General features: G+C 38.1%; 1 protein-coding gene across 1 annotated transcript in view; it reads left to right on the top strand.

Moving 5' to 3' along the window:
- The window catches only part of HECW1 (HECT, C2 and WW domain containing E3 ubiquitin protein ligase 1), a 235,951-nt gene that overhangs the window by 75,071 nt on the left and 146,590 nt on the right, over window positions 1–14,290 (top strand). Inside the window, exon 4 of the mRNA XM_049641299.1 lies at window positions 10,373–10,448. Coding sequence (XP_049497256.1) covers window positions 10,373–10,448 — 76 coding nt within the window. The remainder of the gene's footprint in view (window positions 1–10,372; window positions 10,449–14,290) is intronic.

The raw sequence follows: 14,290 nt of genomic DNA, 5'->3' as shown, positions 1-14,290 counted from the left end.
GAAGAAATGGATAAATTCCTGAAAACATACAACCTACCAAAACTGAATCATGAAGAAGTATAAATATAAATAGATCAATAACAAGATCGAAAACTTTCTCCAAAAAAGCTCAGGACTATATGGTTTTGTTGGTTTTTGCAGTCAAACATTTAACACCAGTGCTTTTCAAACTTAAAAAAAAATGAAGAGGAAAGAACACCCCAAACTCATTTTAAAAGACCAGTATTACCCTAATACCAAAACCAGATAAGGACACTATAAGAAAGAAAACTATAGACAAATATCCTCGATGAATATAGACGCAAAAATTCTCAACAAAATATTAGCAAACAGAATTTGACAGTGTAATAAAAAGATCATACAATATGATTAAGTGGGATTTATCCTTGGGATGCAAGAATGGTTCAACATATGCAAATCAATCAGTAAGTAAACTAAGCATTAACAGAATGAAAGATAAAAGCCATATCATGTCAATAGATGTAGAAAAAGCGTTTGATAAAATACAACATCCTTTCATGATAAAAAAAAAAAAAAAACACAAGTTGAGTATAGAAGGTATGTACCTCCATACAATAAAGGCTACGTATAACAAACCCAGAGCTACCATTATACTCAACAGTGAAAAGTTGAAAGCTTTTCCTCTAATACCAAGAATAAGACAAGGGTTCCCATTCTGACCTCTCCTATTCAGCATAGTATTAGAAGTCCTAGCCAGAAACAGGCAAGAAAAAGAAATAAATCCATCTTAATTGGAAAAGAAGTAAAATTGTCCTTGTTTGCAATGATATGATCTTATATATAAAAATCCTAAAGACCACACCAAAAAACTTAACAGTTTCTTAGTTCCAATGAACTAATCAATGAATTCAGTAAGTTGCAGGATACGAAATCAACATACAGTTGCTTCTGTATACTAGCAGAAAATATCAAAGAAATAAAGAAAAAAATCCCACTTACAATAGCATTAAAAACAATTAAATACTTAGAAATACATTTAACCAAGGAAGTGAAAGATCTGTACACCGAAAAATACTAAATGTTGATGAAGGGAACTAAAGAAGACACACACAAAAATAGATATTCCATATTTATCGAGGAGAAGAATTAATACTGTTAAATATCCATGCTACCCAAAGCAATCTACACATTCAGTGGAATCTTTATCAAAATTTCAATGGCACTTTACACAGAAATAGAAAAAAAAACAATCCTAACAGTTGTATGGAGCCACAAAAGAACCTATATAATCAAAGAAATACTGAGAAAAAACAAAGCTAGAGATATCACACTCCCTGATTTTAAACTATATTACAAAGTTATAGTAATCAAGGCAGTATGCTACAGGCATACATTTAGAAACATAGACCAAATGAAAAGAAACACGAGCCCAGATATAAATCCTTGTATATACAGTCAACTGATATTCGACAAGGAAGTCAAGAATACTTAATGTGGAAAGGATAATGTTTTCAATAAATGGTATTGGGAAAACTGGATAGCCACATAAATCAACTCAAATGGATTAAAGACTTAAGTGAAAGATCTAAAACAATACAACTCCTCAAAGAAAACAGAGAAAAAGCTCCTTGACATTGGTCTTGGCGCTGATATGTTGGATGTGGCACCAAAACCACAAGCAACAAAGTAAAATAAGTGGGACTACATCAAACTAAAAAACTTTTGTGCCCAGCAATACAAACAATCAACAAGATGAAAAGGCAACGTACAGAGTGGGGGAAAGTGTTTGAAAATCATGTATCTGATAAGGTATCAATATCCAAAATATATAAAGAAATAATGGAACTCAATAGCCCAAATGCAAACAATCCAATTTAAAAATGGGCAGAGGACTTGAATAAACATTTTCCAAAGACAGGCAAATAGCAAATAAGGACATGAAAAGGTGCTTGACATCACCAATCATTAGGTAAATGCAAATCAAAACCACAATGAACTATTATCTCACACCTATTAAAATGGCCATCACCAAAAAGAGAAAAGATTAAAAAATGGCCATCACCAAAAAGAGAAAAGATAAATGCTGGTGAGGATGTGGAGAAACAGGAACCCTTGTGCACTGTTGGTGGGAATATAAATTGATGCAGACACTATGGAAAACAGTATGTAGGTTCCTCAAAAACTTAAAAGTAGAATTTCCATATAATCCACTTGTGGTATATATATATATATATATATATATATATATATATATACACAGTGTATATATATAACATAAATATTATAAATATGTTTTATATATTATATGTATATTATATATTTACTTCTGGTATATATCCAAAAATTTGGAAGCAGGATCTTGAAGAGATATCTGCACTGCCATGTTCATTACAGCATTATTCACAGTAGTCAAGCTATGGAAACAACCTAAGTTGTCCATCAGTGCATGAACAGATAAAGCAAATGTGACATAGATACACACACACACACACACACACACACACACACACTATTGGATATTATTAAGCCATGAGAAAGAAGGAAAGAAGGAAATCCTGCTGTTTGCAACTACATGGAAGGACCTTGACAGCATTGTGCTAAGTGAGATAAGTCAGAGAAAGACAGACACTATATGGTGTTATATATGGAATCTAAAAGAGCAGAATTCAAAGAAACAGAGAGTAATAGAGTAGTGGTTCCCATGGGTGGGAGGTGGGGGATGATGGGGAGATTTTGCTCAAAGGGCACAAACTTTTAATTATAAGATGAGTAAGTTCTGGGGATCTAATGTATAGCATGGTGATTATAGTTAATAATTCTGTATTATGAACTTGAACGTTGGTAGATTGTATATGTTCTCACCACAAAAATGAAATGGTAGTTATATGACATGGTGGAGGTGTTACCTAACACTATGACGATAATAATTTTGCAGTATATAAATGTATCAAATCGACACGTTGTACAATGTTGTATGTCAATTATATCCCAAAACTGCAGAAAAAAATAACTTGACAGGATTTCAACAGCAAAAAGAACACACTGTGGTGTATATATACAATGGATTATTAGATATAAAGAGGATTAACATGCTACCTCATGGGGGAACCCTTGACAGGGACACAGGGTACACTGATATTTGGTCAAACGATATTCTGGGTTTTTCAGTGAAGGTACTGTTACATGAGCTTAACATTTATATTGATAGGCTGAGTAAAGCAGATTGCCCTCCCTGATGTTGGTGGGCCTCATCCTATGAACTGAAGATCTGAATGGGGCAATAATCCTAGCCATCTGTTGAATAAAAGGGGGTTCCTCCCGCCTCACTGCCTTCTAGCTGGGACATGAGTTTTTCCCGGCCTATAGACTCAGACTGGAATATCAACTGTCCTTGGGTCTTAAGACTGCTGTCTTTCAGGCTCCAACTTACACCCTCAACTCTCTTGAGTCTCCAACTTGCTGACTGCAGATGTTAGGACTTGCAAGCCTCCATAAGTGTGTGAACCAATTCCTTATCACATATGTGCATACACACACCCTATTAGTTCTGCTTTTCTGGAGAACGCTGATTCATACAAACCTCAAAAACATTACGAAGTGAAAGAATTCAGTCGCCAAAGGCCATAGATTGTATGATTCCACTTATATGAAATATGTAAAATACATAAATCCGTAGAGACAGAAGGTAAATTGGAGGCTTTCTGGGGCTGGGGAGGAGAGGTGAATGGGAAGAAACTGCTTACTGGTCATAGGGTATAAAGTTTTACTTTAAGTCGTTAAAATGTTTAGGAACTAGGTAGAAGGGGTGGTCGCACAACATTGCGAATGTACTAAATGCCACTGAATTGTTCCATTTAAAATGGTCAATTTTATGTTATGTGAATTTTGCCTCATAAATTATTTTAAATGAAACAGAAAAAGTAGGGGATGCATACATATGTATGCACACACACATGCATACATATGTACACACATATATACACGTACGTACAAATGTGCATGCATACATACATATATACATACACATGTACATACGTACATACACACCAGAGGAAGGATTCAAAAGCTTCCAAGGAACCAAGCTGGTATCACATTCATAGAATCTACAACGCTATGGATTTTAAGATCCATCATTGATTTTCATACCACCATTCTGGAAAAAGCTTTCCCGTTACAGTTATAAGGCACATTGATGATTAGCCACACCCTGATTTCACAGCATTAACATGGAAAGCAATGGGCATCTTTTTTTTTTTAATGTTTATTTATTTTTGAGATAGGGAGAGTGAGTGCCCATACGTGCACATGGAGGAGGGGCAGAGAGAGAGGGGGATAGAGGATCTGAAGTAGGCTCTGTGCTGGTAGCAGAGAGCCTGATGTGGGACTCAAACCACAAACCGCGAGATCATGACCTGAGGCAAAGTCAGATGCTTAACCAACTGAGCCACCCAGGGGCCCCTGGAAACCAATGGGCATCTTAGGATTGATGAAAGTGGCTCCAGAGAAGAGGCCTGGGAAGGTGCCCAGCTTCAGTTGCTTACTGTTGGACATTCCAAAAGACTCTAAAACCCACAACTTAAACAAATTGCTTGATTTTGAAAAATACGTTGGAAACTAATTTTTTAAAAATTCACTTGTTGCATGGGCCAAAGAAAACCTGTCATTGGGCCGTACAGCCTGCAGCCTCATTTGTGCCCAGTGAGTGCAAAAGGCTGCCTTTTGTAGGTTTCAACGAAGCAACAATGATCAGCTCAGAGAGCAGAGTGAAGGATGATCCTTCACAGACTAAGGGAGCAGCTGGCTAGGTGACAGTCATCCAGACAAGGAAGTGAGATCTGCAGAGAATTGAATTGTTTGTTCCTAATGGGTACAGGCTTGAGCACTGGGCATGGGGCCTCCGTGGGTTAAGGCATCACAGAACCTGCTTCTGGTGCTTGAACTAGGATCAAGACAGTTTGAGATAAGAGTTACAAAGCTAACACATCTTTCTATTACCATTTGAAAGAAGTAGACACTTGAGACCGATGCTTCTCCAAGCATCGTCTTGCTGGCCGGCAGCATCTCTCTCATCTGACGAAACTTGGTAGAAATGCAGACTCTCGGGCCCTTCCCAAACCTACAAAAGCAGACCTTCTGGGATGGAGCCTGGAAATCTCTAGTTTATCAAGCCCTGCAGGAGATTTTGATGCATGCTGAAGTCAGAGGACGTCAGCCCTAGGGCAAACAGAATGGTTCAGCTATTCCTTAGAATTTGGTAGTTCGTCATAAGCTTACTTTCAGAGCAGTCTGCACTACACAAGAAACTATGTTAAAAAGAATAGCTAGAAAAACTAAAAATCATCAGGAAACATCCAGGATTTGATTACTTCCAGCTAACATTCTCAATGGCACAGTGCTTCTTACACAGTCTCCTCACTTTCTTCTCAGTGAACCAAATGCTTAGCCTCTCACACACAGCAGCCCCTTGCCCCACACAGATTTGCCCCTGGTGCTAATATCTGCAATCCCATGTTGCCTAAAGCAGTCAGAGCATCCCTACGTAATTAACATGTTTTGCCCAATTCACACAATGGAAAGTAGGAGGAATTCTTCATTTTTCCAGTGCCTCTCTTTTGCCCACAGCGATTAGCGGAAGAGCCCTGCAATTGGGAAGCTTGCGTCTTGCCTTCAAGGGAAGAGTAGAAGCACTGAGGGCTCTGGAAGTGGACTTGGTGACAGCAGCATCAGAAAGCAGAGAGGAACAGGCAGAATAGGACCAAAATATGAATAGAATATGAGCACACGACAGCTGAGCAGCCAGGCTGGGTCTGAAGAAACAACCTCATGGGTGGACAGACTCTACGTCAGGTTCTGTCATTCATTCTATTTAAGTTGGAGGGACCAGAGTTGGATTCATCCCAGGTGAATTTGGGGAAGTCAACAAATTGGTCTTAGCTCAACTTTCACATTTGTGAACTGGTGGGGAGTGAATGATGCTTAATTCGCAAACTGTTAAGAGTGTGTCTAGAAGAACTGGCTCTGTACTTGGCACATAATCCGATCCCATCCCTGTTACTTGTCTCTTGCCCCTTCGATGGGCCTTGTGAGTCTTCCATTGCATGTGTCCCTGAGATGGGGAGATTGCCTGGGATGCGGTTGACTGTTAGTTTTATGTTTTATTCTTTTAATGCCCCTAAAGATGACTTTGCCCTTGAGGTGTATAGGCCTTGGTGCTGGAGAACTTGGAATGAGTTGCCTAACTACCCAATATTCATATTATGAGGATTCAGTGAGGCAAATGTACCCAAAAGTGCTCTATACACATTTGTAGTGTGTGTGTTTGCTGTTTTCTGTTTGCGCGTTTGAACATTTCAGAGATTTGGAGGTAGAAATGGAATTTGAGACCTGGATTTGTTTGATATTTGTGGGGGTTTTTTTAAGGTGGCTTGGAGGCATATCAGATTATTCACTAGACTTTATCTTGGAGGCAAAAGATATTGAAGTGTACGGGAACCACTGATCTCTGATCTAAAATGGAAGCTGTGACCTGTATCTTGGCTGCTGATATGCCATGGCTTGGATATTCTATTATTTGTAATGCACTGTTGGTTGGTGCCTGATTTTTAGATTTACATTATCAGTCATGGAGCCCTGCACTTTTCATTCATAGGAAAATCAGAGTTATCTGGGTCAGGTGAATGAATAAAGGTCGAATGAAGGCATGGATTTCGATTTCTGGCATCATTGTAGATTTAATTATTCTGTAACTAAACACAAACCTTATCAGCATTTTTAGGGGGCAGAGTCATTCTACAATTATTTAAGAATAATTGTGGGCATGTAAATGGAGTTAATGCATCAGAATTGAGCATGATGTGGCCACACCCCTGTTGGAAATGCCGGGGATGCTACATGGAGTTTTTCCAGCTCTTACCTGAGGAAGAAAAGCCAGGTCTGGGACATTCAGAGGAGCAACTCGGAGTCACCTTTCACCTGCGAGGAAGTTCTTTGAAAACTCCTGTGTTACGTCCAAAATGCACGCATGTTTTGCATTCGACCTTAAATCTCTTCATGTTAGTTTCTAAATTCGTTTTTACCCCAATCTTTGAGTACAGTGGATGCTCCAAGATAGGCACTCTTGCCCCTGGGCACACCTGCCTACCTCTGGGAATGAGCACTCACCTGAGAAGCCTCCCTTGCCTTGGAGACTGGAAGGTGGAGGATATAGGTCGGCATGCTTACATGATCGTGTGTGTGAGACACAGGTATGTTTCCAGCAAACAGCCTCATCTTCATGAGCTGGTACCAGGAAAGGAAAAGGTGGAATTTGAAGAACGTGTAGAGTTAAGGCGGAGGGCAGCAAGTCGTGGGAGCTACACGTCTTCCTACTGCTGAGGCAGAAGTTCCCTTGCCAGGGTAAAAAGGCCTGATCTTCACTCCATTTTTTGGCGAACTGCATTTTGGGAGTGTGCAACAGTGGTATGGATTCATACTTAGAGCCTTTCAAACATCAGACATGAAGAGAAAACCGAGAATGGGAGTAGGAGAGATACATCAGAATTAACCCTAGAGCCCTTAATTCAACTCCGAGGGCCTTCTCAGTACCTACGGGGTCTCCTGCACACCACCAGCAGATGTGGCTTTGAATCTAGAAACCATCTGCCAGAGAGGCTTTGCCGTGGAAACGTTTGTGTGCAAAACAGTGAAGCTGCCAGGGCTGCATCTGAGAGGGGGTGTCAGGACCCAGCACCCAGTGGTTAGACTAGCAGCGAGGAAGAGCAAAGGGGACTCGTGGAACGTGCAGATCTGAGAAGATGAGCAATTCCTTCATGCGCCTCTGTCACCCCAGGTTGTTCCAGAGTGAGCGATTTGGCCGCGTCGTCACACCTCTTTCACAGTCAATAAATGGTAGTCTGTAAGGGCAACAGATTTCTTAACCTCAGACATGCCCCCGGAACTCATCTGGAGCAAGAAGTCAGGATGTAGAACCTTCCTGAGACAGGCAAACATCTTTACTTCCTGGAAAATGTTTATCACGGCTACTGTTGTCTCCGCGTTCATGTCATCAATCTGGCGATGACTGTAAATGATGTTAGCAAAAGGCCACGAGTTAAGTAGACTTCTGTGGAGTTTGAAATGTGTGTCTCCCCTTTGAGCTTAGTAGCTTCTGAAAAATAGACATTTTTTTTTTGTCTCAGACCTGATTTTTGATGCCATAAAGATGAAGAACTTGCTTGTAAATATCCTGAATAGCCAGCAGGGGAATATTTAAATATGAAGAACCAAAATGTGTATGCTTTAAACAGGAAGGAAAAAATACACTATCTTTTGCTATCATAATGCATGTTTAAGTTCGTGTTAGCCTCCTATGAAATGTGTAGTTTTACCCTACACTTTTTAAAATGGGAATGCACACGCTTTAGACTTAATAATTCTATAAGGCTCTATCGAAAGGAGTTTTTGTTGTGTCTTCAAGGAACTTATAGTCTGAGGAGACAAGCTAGATGTTGACATCTTCATTTTTAAAAAAAAAATTTAATGTTTATTTATTTTCAAGAGAGAGAGACAGAATGTGAGTGGGGAAGGGGCAGAGAGACACAGAATCTGAAGCAGGCTCCAGGCTCTGAGCTGTCAGCACAGAGACCGACGTGGGGCTGAAACTCAAGAACTGTGAGATTGTGACCTGAACTGAAGTCGGACGCTTAACTGACTGAGCCACCCAGGAGCCCCAGATGTTGACATTTTTAAACTAGAATTAAGAGGTTGATTGTCATTGTCCTACTTAGGCAGGTACAGCAACTTAAGGGTTGTGGCCAGCTGGCCGAGAGCTGCTGTGGCCTTCATCTGGGCATAGGTTTGACAAAGAAGAAAACTTTACAACATTAAGGAATTTTGATTTATGCCTATATATATTGGCCACTTTGAGAGTTAGGAGTGTGGTCCAGCCTGAGGATGCAGGTTCTGAGCTGTTTTTTTGACTTCGATTACTCTGTGTTAACCATGCAAAGTGAAGAACAAACCCAGAGTAGGAGGGATAAGTGTCTCCAAATTGAAGGGAGATCATTCCTTGGGACCAGCTCACATTCCCAATGCATGAATCCCAGCTGTGCCTTCCTCTGATTCTCTACTATCAAATGAGACTCTTAGAGACACAGACCTGTCTCTTATCTCACTTCATGCCAAGATCCATTCCATCTGCCACTCACATTGGTTCTCTCTGCTGAGCAGCCCAGCATCCCTGAGAGGCACCTTGCACTTGGGTCTAAAAGCAAGCATACTGAGGAGATTTGTACACAAGCTGTAGCCAAGCACATAGGCACACCAGGGGCAGCAGCTTCAAAGTGGGGAGGAATTCTAATAATCCCTTTGTACTCTCCTGGGCCAAAGCTGTGAGTGAGCCCAGCTTTGAGATGCCCAATCATTATGCTCAAGTCTCATAAAGGCAAGCTGATGGTAACATCCAATCACACTCTTACAGCATACTGAGAGGCAGTAGAAAGAGTCAGAGAACAGCCCACACGACCTGCAACAAAGAGACTTTGAGCTAGAGGTCATCGAGTTTTCCATTTTTTCCTTCTTTGGTACAGATTATCTTCTAAAAGGTGGATACTCTATGGATTTGCTTGATACTCAGATTTTAAAAATTATTTCCTGCAAGTGCAGTGTATTCAGCAGTAACTCTGCCTTTGAATAAATATTCAGAATTATTTCTGAGTAAAACTTTCCTAGGAGAAAATGGAAGCAAGGACTCTAGCTGTTCTGATTAATATGTTAGCAGATATATATTGAGCAAGGATGGGATAGAAAACATTTTAACAACCTGGTTTGCAAATACCTACTAGACTACAGATAAGCCATTTAACAATTATGTTCTGAAATTTCCCAGGATAGCAATTAAAGAGGAGAGATCTCAGAGTAGTTTCTTAATGCTATGCTCAGGCTCCTCCCTAATAAACAGAATTTCCTGGAAATCCCTAGATAATAATACAGATCAGAAGAAATGAAGGTACGGCAGTTTAACACTATACTTTGCTAAGTGGAAACATTGTAATTACAACAGTAAACATCTATTGACCTATCATTCTATTGCCTTAGGGTTGGCTTTAATAAATACATTTTGCAAATTTAAATGTGAAAAGACGTTGTTTACATAAATAGTTACAAAGAGCCTCTAATATTACAGTAATTGTGTTTGTTGATTTCCATTACCCTGAAAAATACCCCTCATCCCCACTAGCAGATCCTCTATTACTGGGAAAGACATTAGATTGTGAGAAGCTTTTTTTAATCAATAGTAGCCTAATAAAATCACAATGCTGCTGTCTTTGTAGACTGTAGCTGGAGAAATAACTGTGATTAAGTGTGTTTGTATTACAATATGAGTAGCTGTTTCAATGCTTGTTTTGCTTGTCTCCCATTTTCCTTCTTACAGATTTTTAAAAGCATTGGCTCTGATGAGACCGTCCAAGGGCAAGGAAGTCGGAGGCTGATCAGCTTTTCTCTCTCAGGTATGTTTTGCTCACCTGAAAGCCTTGCGGAGAAAATAAGAAGGTCAACCAGCAGTCAGCACACCTACTTCAATTTGACTCTTACCTACAAGTTACTTCACCTCTATGCGCCTCAGTTTTTCCATCTGTAAAAGAAAAATTAAAAATGTCTGCTCCATTTTCCTTGACCTCATGAGGATATTGGAGGAGTCAATAAGTAATAGATGCTAAGCACTTTGTGATGATGAGAAGAGAAGCCACAATTCCACTTTACCTCCATCATCAATAGCATTAATTGAAAGTTTATAAAGTGGAGGTAGGAGAAAACCTGGGGAAAAAGCAGCCAGCAGACCCTTTGTCTAAATAAAATCTCACATGAAGCTCAATTGATAAAATCGATAAAAGCCAAACTGCTCAAGCAAGTACATTTGTGGAAAAGTCAGTGAAATCCAAATAAAGTATGTAATTTAGTTAATAGTGGTTTTTTTGAGTAATCTAATTTTTCAGTGTTCACAAGTTACCGTAGTTCCATAATATGCTAACAATGGGACAAACTGGGTAAAAGGTATGTGGGAAATCTTTGTACTACCTCTGCAATTCTTCTGTAAATCTAGAATAATTTCAAAATTAAAAGTATAAAGAAAAACTGAGTTACCCTGCCTAAAATGATATACGAATCTCAGAGCCCTACACACTGAATTCCACCCTAACTGGGCTTTGAGGAGACACAATGGCATGAAGCTCTAGGACTCTATTGAACACAGTTTGGAAAGTACTGCCTTAGCTTGTTGTCAAACCAACAAGTGTTACAGACCATGAATGTCAGAGATCTAAGACCACAGAAATGATGAGTGTTCCTGGGAGATAGACAGTCAACTGCCATTTTTATGTCTATGTGAACCCCAGTAAAGAAAATGCATTTCTAAAGGTTCATTGATAAACAATTATAGCAAGGTTGCAGGATGCAAGTCAATTTATATTTGCACCTCCCCAAATGAAATATTTAGGTATAAACCTAACAAAATATGTACAAGGTCTATGTAAGGAAAACTACAAAAACTCTGATGAATGAAATTTAAAAAGAACTAAGTGGAAGATTCTCCATGTTGATAGATTAAAAAACTCAGTGTTGTCAGTTTCAGTTTTTCTATAGAATCAATGCAATCCCAATTAAAACCCGAGCCAATCATTTTGTGGATATTGATAAAATGACTCTCAAACTAATAGAGAGAGGCAAAAGACCCAGAATAGCCAACACAATATGAAGGAGCAGATCAAAGTTGGAGAACTGACTTATTCAACTTCAAGACTTACCACAGCTATGGTAACCAAGATAGCATGGTATTGGTGAAAGAACAACAACAACAACAACAAAACAATAAATCAATGGAACAGAGGAGAATACTCAGAAATAGATGCACATAAATTTAGTCAACTGAACATTGACAAAGGAGCAATAGCAATACATTGGAGCAAAGACAGTCTTTTCAACAAATGATGCTAAAACTACTGGGCATCCACATGCGGAAAAAAAAAAATCTATATCCAGAACTTACACTCTTCACAAAAATTGACTCAACCCACTAAAAAAACTGTTAAAACTAATAAATTCAGTAAAGTTGCAGGATACAAAATCAAAATACAAGAATCTGCTATGTTTTAATACTAATAACGAACTGTCAGAAAGAGAAATTAAGTAAAAAATCCTATTTACAATTGCATCAAAAAAAGACCAAAATACTTAGGAATAAATGTAACTAAAGAGGTAAAAGACCTGTACACTGAAAACAAGAAAACACTGATGAAAGAAATGGAAGAAGACACAAATGAATGGGAAGATAGCCCATGCTCATGGATGAGAAGAATAATGTAGTTAAAATTCCCATAGTATCCAAAGCAATCTACACATTTGATGCAACCTCTATCAATATTCCAATGGCATTTTTCACAGAAATAGAATAAAGAATTCTAAAATTTGTATGGGACCACAAAAGACCCAAATAACCAAAGCAATCTTAAGAAAGAACAAAGTTGGAGAAATCATGATTCCTGATTTCAAACTATATTACAAAACTATAGCAATCCAAACAGTATGGTATTTATATAAAAACAAGACACACAGATCAAAGAAACAGAACAGAGAGACCAGAAAGAAACACACATATTATGGTCGATTAATTTACAGCAAAGGAACCAAGAATGGGGAAAGGACAATCTATTCAATAAATGGTGCTGAGAAAACTGGACAGCCACATGCAAAAGAATGAAACTAGGCCACTATCTTACACCATCCACAAAAATAACTCAAAATGTATTAAAGACTTGAACATAAGACCTGAAATCATAACATTCCTGGAAGAAAATATAGGCAGTAAAGTCCTTGACATCGGTCTTGGTGATGATATTTTTTGGATTTAACACCAAAAGCAAAGGCAACAAAAGCAAAAATAAGCAAATGGGACTACATAAAACTAGAAAGCTTCTGCACAGCAAAGAAAAATGTCAACAAAATTAAAAGAAGTGAGAAAGAATAATTGCAAATTGTATCTCCGAAAAGGGGCTAATGTCCAAAATATATAAAGAACTCATGCAATTTATCAAAAAAAACCAATCTGACTAAAGAATGTGCAGAAGATCTGAATAGACATTTCACCAAAGAAGACATACAGATGGCCAAGAAGTACATAAAAATATGTTCAACATCATTCATCATTCATGAAATGCAAAATATCAAAACCACAGTGAGATATCACTTCACACCTGTTAGAATGGCTAGTATCAAAAATGCAAGAGGAAACAAGTGTTAGTGAGGATATAGAAAAAGGAAAACCCTCATGCACTATTGGGGGAGATGTAAACAGTACAGCTATTATGGAAAACACTATGGAGTTTCCTCAAAAAATTAAAAGTAGAACTATCATAAGATTTAGGAATTTCCCTTCTGGGTATTTACCCAAAGAAAATGAAAACATGAGCTCAAAAAAATACATGCACCCTCATGAGTGATACTCAGCCATAAAAAAGAATGAAATCTTGCTATTTGTGACAACATGGATGGAGCTAAAGAGTACTATGCTAAGTGAAAGAAGCCAGACAGAGAAAGACAAATACCATATGATCTCACTTATATGTGGAATCTGAAAAACAAAACAAAACAAAACAAAACAAAACCATGCTCATAGGTAGAACAGATTGGGGGTTGCCAGAGGTGGGAGGTGGGAAAAATGGGTGAAGGTGGTCAAAAGATTCAAACTTCCAATGTAAAACAAATAAGTAAAGTGGATGTAATGTACAGCATGGTGATTATAGTTAATAATACTGTATTGTATATTTGAAAATTGCTAAGAGAGTAGATCTTAAAAGTTTTCATCAGAAGTTATAACAATGTGTGGTGATGACTATTAACTAGACTTATTTGGTAATCATTTTGCATTATATCCAAATATAATACAAGTACATGAATCATTATGTTGTATACCTGAAACTAAATATAATATGTCAATTATATCTCAATTTTAAAGAATCACTCAAAATGGATCAGACCTGTGTGTAAAATGCAGAGCTATAAAACTCCTAGAAGGTAACAGGAGAAAACCTAGATGACTTTGGGTACGGCAATGGCTTTTTAGATACAATATCAAAGATGTGGTGCATGAAAGAAATGATTGATAAACGATGGACCTTATTAGAATTAAAAATTTTTGTACTGTAAAAAGACAACGTCAAGAGAGTGAGAAAAATTACACTACACTGAGAAAAATTATTTGCAAAACACACATCTGTTAAAGGAACACTATTGTAAATATAAAAAAACTCTTAAAATTCAATATGAAAACAAACAAAAAAAAACAATTAAAAAGAAC

This window comes from Panthera uncia, chromosome A2, assembly GCF_023721935.1.
Source record: "Panthera uncia isolate 11264 chromosome A2, Puncia_PCG_1.0, whole genome shotgun sequence".
Taxonomy (NCBI): Eukaryota; Metazoa; Chordata; class Mammalia; order Carnivora; family Felidae; genus Panthera; species Panthera uncia.
The sequence above is the reverse complement of the archived record's forward strand: the minus strand, read 5'-3'. Positions and strand labels throughout refer to the sequence as shown.